The sequence below is a fragment of the Dryas octopetala genome, chromosome 2, assembly GCF_963921425.1.
Source record: "Dryas octopetala chromosome 2, drDryOcto1.1, whole genome shotgun sequence".
Lineage (NCBI taxonomy): Eukaryota > Viridiplantae > Streptophyta > Magnoliopsida > Rosales > Rosaceae > Dryas > Dryas octopetala.
In genome coordinates, this window is record NC_141367.1 from 2301949 (window position 1) to 2310666 (window position 8718).

General features: G+C 35.7%; 1 protein-coding gene across 1 annotated transcript; it reads left to right on the top strand.

Moving 5' to 3' along the window:
* The first annotated feature begins 4185 nt into the window (after positions 1–4185).
* LOC147292459 (uncharacterized) lies at positions 4186–7669 on the top strand. Its single transcript, XM_086233819.1, has 2 exons — positions 4186–4646; positions 7190–7669. Exons 1-2 carry the CDS (start codon positions 4257–4259, stop codon positions 7358–7360), a joined length of 561 nt encoding a protein of 186 aa, XP_086089945.1. The 5' UTR covers positions 4186–4256; the 3' UTR covers positions 7361–7669.
* Positions 7670–8718: the final 1049 nt, after the last annotated feature.

Here is an 8718-nt window from a genome sequence, read left to right on the forward strand (position 1 = left end):
GTTGAGGGCTGGGGGTTTATGGCGGGCTGTTAAGGGAGGGCTGGGGGTTTAACTTATGTTTAGGTTACTAGGTTACGTGCATCTTTGTCTGAAGCCCCGTTAAAGCCCATATCAAATTTCATACTTTGACAGTATTTAATTTTGGGTTAAAAATATTTTTTGTCCACAAATTTTGAACGATTTCTCAATTTGGTCCACCAATTTTAAAATATAACAAAAATAATTCTGAATTATCCAATTTGTATCAATTCATGATTTTCCGTCCAAATATCTAACGGAAGCTGACGTGGCGCACTTTTTTATTTTATTTCCGGATTTTTTCTATTTTCCTATTTTTATAAACTTTAAAAATAGCTCCGAACTCATAAAAATACACGAAAAATTCTTACGACCTCGTCTTGACTAGTACTAATTTATTATGGCGCCAAAATATCAATTTGCCCTCTGAGAGTTTTCAGAAAATTTGAGAAGTCTAAATTTATTTCTAAAAAATTAAAATACTCTAGACTCTTTGGAAATTCATTGAATAATCTCCCGAGCTCCAAAAAATACAAGGTTTGCACCGTTGGTCTTCTAAAAACTAACACTACCTTTCTCGTAAACACTTGCTACCCAAAAGACCTCTCAGTCTTAGAAGAAAATAAATTTTCTTGTATAAAATAAATTTGGACTTCTCAAATTTTCTGGAAACTCTCAGAGGGAAAATTAGTAATTTGGCCCTATAATAAATTATTACTAGTTAAGACAAGGTCGTAGAAATTTTTCATGTATTTTTATAAGTCCGGAGCTATTTTTAATTAATTTTTAAGTTTATAAAAATAGGAAAATAGAAAAAATCTGAAAATAAAATAAAAGAGGTGACATTCTGTGCGCCACGTCAGCTTCTGTTAGATATTTGGACGGAAGATCCTGGATTGACACAAATTGAATAATTCGAGGTTATTTTTGTCACGTTTTAAAATTGGTGGACCAAATTGAGAAACCGCCCAAAGTTCGTGGACCAAAAATGTATTTAACCCTTAATTTTTTTTTCAAGGGAGATTTAGAGTTCAGTTCATTTTATGAATTTTTCTTAAACTAACACCAGTAGTGATTTAAGGTTTTTAATTAAGTCCTTCTATTTTTCTTCTTTGACGACTTTATGTTAGATTTTAACTCCGGAATTTTGGGCACAAAATCCCGGAGTTAAAACCTAACATGCAGTCTCTACAAAGCCCACTCTACACCCTAGGAAGGAAAATACCCTTCAAATCGGGGGTGGATTTTACTATGAATTAAATGATTTTCTTATAAATTAAAAAGACTTTATTATGAATTAAAAAAAAATTGTAAATTAAAGGACTTTATTATAAATTAAAAAAATTTCTTATAAATTTTAAATATCTGCGGTCTTCATCTAAAAGCTATTTTTCTAAAGAACTCAAGTCTAATTATCTATTTTTTAAAAATGCTAAAGTAAGGTAGAAGACACAAAATTGTTCACCCAGAAAAATTACTAAAAGGTTAAAAAATTGGGGGTCTTTTTCAGCTGACCTGTCAATCCACTATCATGTGTTTCAATACAAGAAATCACACAAACAAACTCAATCACTTAAGTCCTAACTCTAAGTGGCAGCTTCTTACCCTTATGCTTCCTTGTGCAAACATCTTGAGCAAAACAATCAGTCAATCATGTCATTGGCAGCTTCTCCTTGAGTTCTTCAATGCACAGCACCGATGGCAACCAAGCACAGCGGATCCAAAGAAAATGCTATAAAATGCAAGTTTGGATTCTATAAAAATCAGCTCCCTCAAGTTACAAAACTTGAAGAAGTCGATGGAGAATCCAAATCTAAAATTTATATGAGTGTTTGATGATGAAGAAGAACATACAAAGCACACTCAGATTTTATAAAACAAAACTCATATTTTAGAAATCAATTTTTCATAAGAAAAATAATTTTTCTCACTGGTATAACTAGCACACACACACACTCTCTCTCTCTCTCTCTCTCTCTCTCTCTCTCAAATGCCCAAGGCGTAAAAAATGCAAAATGAAAGTGTTGAGAGAGAAATTAAAACCGTACCCATGTTTTGATGAAATCTATTCTCACCTAATTTCGACACTTGGAAGTTTCTTACTTGGTTTTGCTAGAAGACAAAGCTAGCAAAAAGAATATTCAAGTATCATGCCATGAAAGGATTATGATGAGAATGATGATATGGCTGAAGAAAAAGATTGGACAAGAAGAATTTCAGTAAGGGAATGTTCACAGTTGTATGCGTGAGTGTGTGTAAGTGATGATGAATAGTACACATGAGAATATATTAAAACATATGACTGAAAGCATGTGCACTGCACATGACTATTAAATCAAGAATGAGCTTACAAAAATAATACTATGTGACTAGTCCAATACTAGCACCATTTAACATACGTAATGGGCTGAGATTATTAACCATATGATAGGCCCAAATTCCAACACACACAACCTTATGGGCTCAGCACATGCCATTTTAAGTGATGAAAACAAGACTTGAAGGCATTTTAAAGACTCATCAAACATGCAAAAATATTATGCATGAAATGCATTTTACCTTGGTCCACATGCTATGAGACTTTCAACTTGATTTCTGTATCCCATAAATAACCCTATGAAACTATAATCTTAATTCTATTTTAGAGCTTGTTGAATGTGGAAAATGTACAATTATTACAATGATTTTGGCAATGAAGAGCCAATATACAAAATCCTAGAACTAACATCTTCTTGTTCTTCCCCACATATGGCAAGTTCCCCAACTTCTCTCTCTCTCTCTCTCTCTCTCTCTCTCTCTCTCTCTCTCTCTCTCTCTCTCTCTCTCTCTCCTCCCTCCCTCCCTTTCTCTCTGGCTTATCAACCCAGCCACCCCGCACCACCGTGCACAGCACCTATTCGGCACTAGTTTGCAGAAAATGTCACACTAGTTCGGTAGTCATCCGCCGAAAATGTGAGTGTTGTTCGGCATTTACCCACGGAACATCCAGACCCGTTCGACAAGTACTGCCGAACCAGTTGCTCAAAGAAGATGGGTGAGGCTCGGCCTGTTGTGCTCGACGATGTCGTAGAATAGGAAGAGATAGAGGGGGAGAGACCAGGAAGACTCGAACCCTTATAGTATATAAAACACCAAGCTTCTTTGATTTTTGGTTTTGTGGGTCTCTATTGTTAGTTGATTGCCAGCTTTTCCATGCACATTTGAAGGAATTCTGGGTTTTTCTTCTGGTTCTGTTTCAGCCATTGTGGTGAGCTTCATGGAGGTCTCAAATGCTTATCTGGGTCTGAAAATGTCTATGAGTGTTTCGTCCACCAGTTTGATGATGTATATTTCTACACTTCCTATCATTTTGTTGCTAGCTCCATTGTGAACAAAGGTCACAGCTTTTTCCAATGAGCTTTCTTTACAAATTTTGGAATCCGATGAACTTGTTCTTGTAGGTATTTATATACATATTCTTTGATTAATCTCCAAAATTCTTTCATTCTTTTTTTTTTGGGGTTGGGTTGTTTTTGCATACTTTGTCTCTCTGTTCTTTCTTTCATAAAAACACACACATAGAAACTCTCAAACTTATACACACAGCCTTTTGATTTATTTAATCACTCATCGATCGGATTTAGGATTCCTATTGTTTTTGTCGATTTCTTCACACACTCACTCACATAGTCTATCTCTCTAGGTGGTGTGGCTGGGTTGAGGGAGGGCTTTAGGGTCTTTTCACTAATTAAGTGATGATGGTGTGCAAAAAGAAAAAAAAAGTGTGCAAATAGCAGCCCTCTTTCTAATACTCAAGTGACCCATGTCTAGGAGACTAGAATAGTAAATCAATTGGATTTGATTCGAGTTCAGTTCAATTTAGAAATGGATTACGACTTGCGAGTGAAGTATTTTAAATACTTGTATTTTAAGTGAAAATACTGATGGAATTGGATATAGATATCCCTTTAAAACAAATTTAAAATTCAGATGAAAGTGTAGTTCAATTTTTTTCTGGCTGAGTGGCAATTTGAGTTGAGTGGCATTTGTTGTAAAATATGTTTTTTTTTTGTCAGAAATTATTGAGGACAAAAATAGAAATATTGGTGAAAAAATTAAAATTTCGGGTAACAAAAAAAGATAAAAGATAATGGGTGTCTTCAGAAGCCCACAAGGCCACAACTCAAATCTCGAACTCAAACCCAACTCAAAAGCCTTCCTCTTAAACCATCTCCAGACAAGTGACAAAACACCCAACAATGGCGACATCCCGCTCTCGCTCTCTATGCCGCACGCTAAGGTCGTTCTCGACAAGCACGAAGCCGTCGCACCACAACAGCCACCAGCAGAATCACCAGTACTCCGAGCCCAACTCCTTCATCGGCTGCTGGGAGGCCCCCAGAGACCCAAAACAGGCGGAGGCCAAGCTCGCGCGCCTCCGCCGAGAGTACGCCAAGCAAGTCAAGGAGGTCCGCAAGGAGTACATCAAGGAGGTCGAGCTCATGCGGCTCGAGAAGCTTCGCAAGGACGAGGCCCGAAAAGAAGCGCTTCGGCTCCAGAACGAGGAGCGCAAGAGGCTCAAAGCTGAGGCGGCCAAGGTCCGAGCCCAGCAGCGTGAGGTTGCCGAGCAGGAGTTTCGACAAACCCTAGTATGTGCATTGTGCTGTGCCCTTTTCTTTATTATCTCTTTCTTTTTTCTTTTTCTTTTTTCTCTTTCTGTGATTTTGATTTTTTGAATGTGTTTGGTTGATGAGAAAGTGTGGGAAATGGAAGGAAAGTTTGTTGTGTTTGGGATTTGATGTGAAACCCAGTATGTAGATTTTGTAGTTTTGAGGCTTATTTTTGGTTTGGTGGCTATGGAAATGGGAGGGTATAGGAGAATTTAAGTTGTTGACGTTTTAAGATGGGAAAGGGAAAATGATTTTTTTGTTTTTTTTTTTTTATTTGGCATCGATTTGAAACTCTAGTTTGTGGTTTTGGGTTTACTTCAATTTTAAGCCTTTTATATTGTTTTGATTCTCTGTTTTGGCTGTTGTGGAAATGTGGGAAAGGAGAAAATTTGAGTTCTTGATGCTCCTTGGGCTTTTGGTGGGTTACTAGGAATACATTGGGAAAATCAAAGAGAATAAAAGTTAGAGAGTTTTGAATATAAGAAACTTTCATTTTATTGATGTTAGGGAAAATGTGGTAATGCAGATCGAGAACACATGAACCTTGAGGACAATACTTCTTTGAACTAAATCCGATAATTGGGGCTTTATGAAAATCTGATATGTTAGCTTCTTTGTTATTGATGTCGGTATATAACCTCATAAAAGCTTAAGAATTATGACTTGCTCAATTGACTAATTTGTGTTATTGTGCTATGACTATCCAACTCTTCTGATAGTATTACAGTCTTTTGATCAATAACGGGCATGCAATGGTGCATTCTGACCATAGGCTGAGCACAATGTCCATTTGGTAAAACTAACATTAGGGACCAAATATTTATTGGTTTTATTGGGTAAAACCTTGAGAAAATCATATCTTGGTATGTGGTTATTCCTGAACTTTATTTTTCTATCTTGCTCATAAATGCAGTATGTCATTATACAACTCGTATTTAGTCTTTGTAATATCTTTGAAAAAATTAAGAGTTGGGCTTGGACAGGAACACTTGAGTAGGAATGTCAGCTTATTTTTGAGATCCATCCTATAACTTGGTGTGAATTCATTGAATATAAAGAGGTTATCAGCAAAGGTAAAAGCTTTAATTTAAAGGGCATGGTTAAATTTTTTACGTATCAACTTTCTTGGAATTAATGTAGATAATTGAAGTTTACAGAAATAGGAGATTTGAGCTCTAATTAGGTCTTAAGAAATTTGAGTGCCATCCAGAAATGCTAAACTATGTTGTGTAACTTAAAGATTGTTTAGAATCTTTGCAATATTGTCCCTAGGCTGTGAAACCTTTTACATGTCCAATAGTGCTATTTGTTTTGTACCATTCAATCCTTTCAAAAAAAAAAAAAAATCAACCTCTTTTCTATGATTTGGAAGGCTGAAGTACCACCCAAGGTACAAGTTCTTTCTTGGATTATTGCTCATGGTAGGGTCAATACCTGTGATTTGGTTCGTTGGAGAAGACCTAGTTTTTGTCTTTCTCCCAATGGTATATGTTGTGTAAAGGCAAGGTTGAAAATTTAGGTAATTTGTTTCTTCACTACCCTGGTGGGAAATTCCAGTATCTTGCATTTTTCTGTTATCTGAGAAGCACAAAGGCATTTGGTGGGGCCCATGAGGGGGAAAGAAGGAAGAAGTGTTAGGGAATCATAGTGCGGTGGCTGTGTTTTGGGTGCTGTGGTTGGAAAGAAAGAATAAGAGTTTTGAAGATTATAGTAGTGCTGTGGATGGAAAGAAGGAAGAAGTGTTAGGGAGTCATAGTGCGCTGGCTATATTTTGGGTGCTGTGGATAACTTATAGTGGTGTCTGCATATATTTCACTTAATGGTTGAGGCTTATACTATGATAGCATGAAGAATGTGGATTAACAAATTTTTAATGAACTTGTGTATACCAGTTGTAAAGAAAATCTCGCGATTGTGTGACCCCTTCGAGGGCTCAAGTTCTATATTTACCAGGTTTCAGGGAAGTTGTGGTTCTTAAGTTTCCTAGGTGGCCCTAAGAACAGAGTGCTGCTATAGTACATTGGGTTTTTAAGCTTTTCTAACTCACTCTCTCCTCTTTTTGTCGAGATTCCACTGCTTTTCTGAAAAATAAAATTATATATATATCTATCAATTGTGGGGGCAAGTTCCTTTCATCCAGTTTTTTCCGTGACATTGAGTATGTGTTCCAAAGAAAAATATGCAAATTTTTAATAAATATCTGATGTAAAATAGTGTTAAATTTCTTAGTATCCACTGAAAATTGAGTTGATGCTAATTTTCATATTCATGTATGTAAGTGTGGCATGTGAGTCTACCATCACAGGTAACATCCAGATATGGCAATTATATTCTCGATTGTGATTCAACACATCAACTCTAAATCTTGAATAGTTTCATTATTTTATTTGTTTCACCTGTCTATATACAGGAGAGGGATGAAAATTAAAAAACTGTTTATTTATTTATTTATTTATTTTCATATTGCTCCCCTTGTTTTTTGCTTGCATGTCTTATGTGTTTTGACATGTATAAATGCACAGTTGAAAGAAAGAGCAGAGAAGCTTGAGAATTGGAGGATGAAGGAAAAGCTTAAAGAAAAGAAGAAAAAAGAGAAGAATGAACTGTTGCGGCGCCAAAGTTCCATGTGGATTGATGAACCAGAACTGGAAAAGAAGATTTTAGAAGCTATTGTTGATACCACACCCCTTTGAGTCCATTTTTCATTTCCAATTTTGTCCTGGTGATGCTATTGACCATATGAACAAGACAATAGGACTTAGTATATTTTGTACCCAGTCCGTATATTGGTAATACTTGGAGTTGCATTACTTGTGCTTGTGCAAACCCTCTTTCTTTCTCTAGGGGTTTTGTCGATTGGCTTTTTGAATTTGGTTATTCTCAGCATCACAAGGAAACAAGTAATCTTTGCGTTCAAAAAATTCTTATATGCGTTGGAAAGCCTGCAAAGCTTGTAATACTTTAATGTTTTAGACATAACAATACACATCTTACTTCTACTTTTACAAATCTTACTACTATTTTTGCAACCATTCTTTACCTCAATTATAACCCATTTTTCAAATTAGTACTCCAACTTTAAAAGTTGTAAAAAATTTTCTCATTTTGTGTCAACTTTTAAAGCATTGACATGTCACATGCGGATCTCCACTAATTGCTGACTGACTTCTAAAAAATGGCCATGTGGATAAAAATTAATAAAAAAAACCAAAAAAACCTTTAAACACCACTCTCTTCGATATGATGATCCTTATTTTTTCCATAATTTTTTGTAAGAAAGGGTAAAATAGGAAATATTTGTTGAAAATATGTTAAAGTAGTCAACTCAGCAATGGAGGATGATTAGAATAGCCTCTGCCTTAAAATACATAATGGTTTTCAGATTGCGGTGGGTGAGTTTGGGATGAGATTGGATTTGATTTTGGCTCCTTATGCTCCTTATGGGTTTCAAGAAAATTGCAATTAACCAGATGTGTTGGTCATGGGTTCTAGTCTCTGGCATATGCTTCATTTCACCAATGCATCATATTTTGATGTTGTCGGAACTAGAATAGGGGTTGCCGGTGAGTGGGGGAAGGAAGGAGAGGTTGCAGGGGTATAAGGGGGTTTTTTTTTTTAGAATTATTTTATTTCATTTTTAAAGGTAATATGGATTTTTTACTATTTTTTACCCATGTGGCCATTTTTTAGAAGCCAGGTCAGCACTTAGTGGGGTCCACATATGACATGTCATTGCCACATCAACAAATAATGGCATTCCTGAGGGAAAGTATATCGGGAAGTATAAAGTTGACACAAAATGAAAGTTTAAGAATATTTATACAACATTTTAAAGTTGAGGTATTAAAAAAAAAAGTCCGTTGATTTTAGGTACTAAATTGCAATGTTTTTTCATTGGGAAATTCTGTACATACCCTACAATTTTCTTTTTTTACCCAATTTCTCAATTTACCCAATCATTACTTTTTGAAATTCATATTTTCTAATTTTACCCAACTCAACTTACTATCCTACCCTTACCCACCCCAACTATTCATCACCACCTTCTCTC

Excerpts from the sequence above, each read along its gene's own strand:
- LOC147292459 (XM_086233819.1), top strand. The coding sequence starts at position 4,257 with ATGGCGACATCCCGCTCTCGCTCTCTATGCCGCACGCTAAGGTCGTTC. Across the intron at positions 4,647-7,189 it reads AGGAGTTTCGACAAACCCTA|TTGAAAGAAAGAGCAGAGAA; the intron begins GTATGTGCATTG and ends ATAAATGCACAG.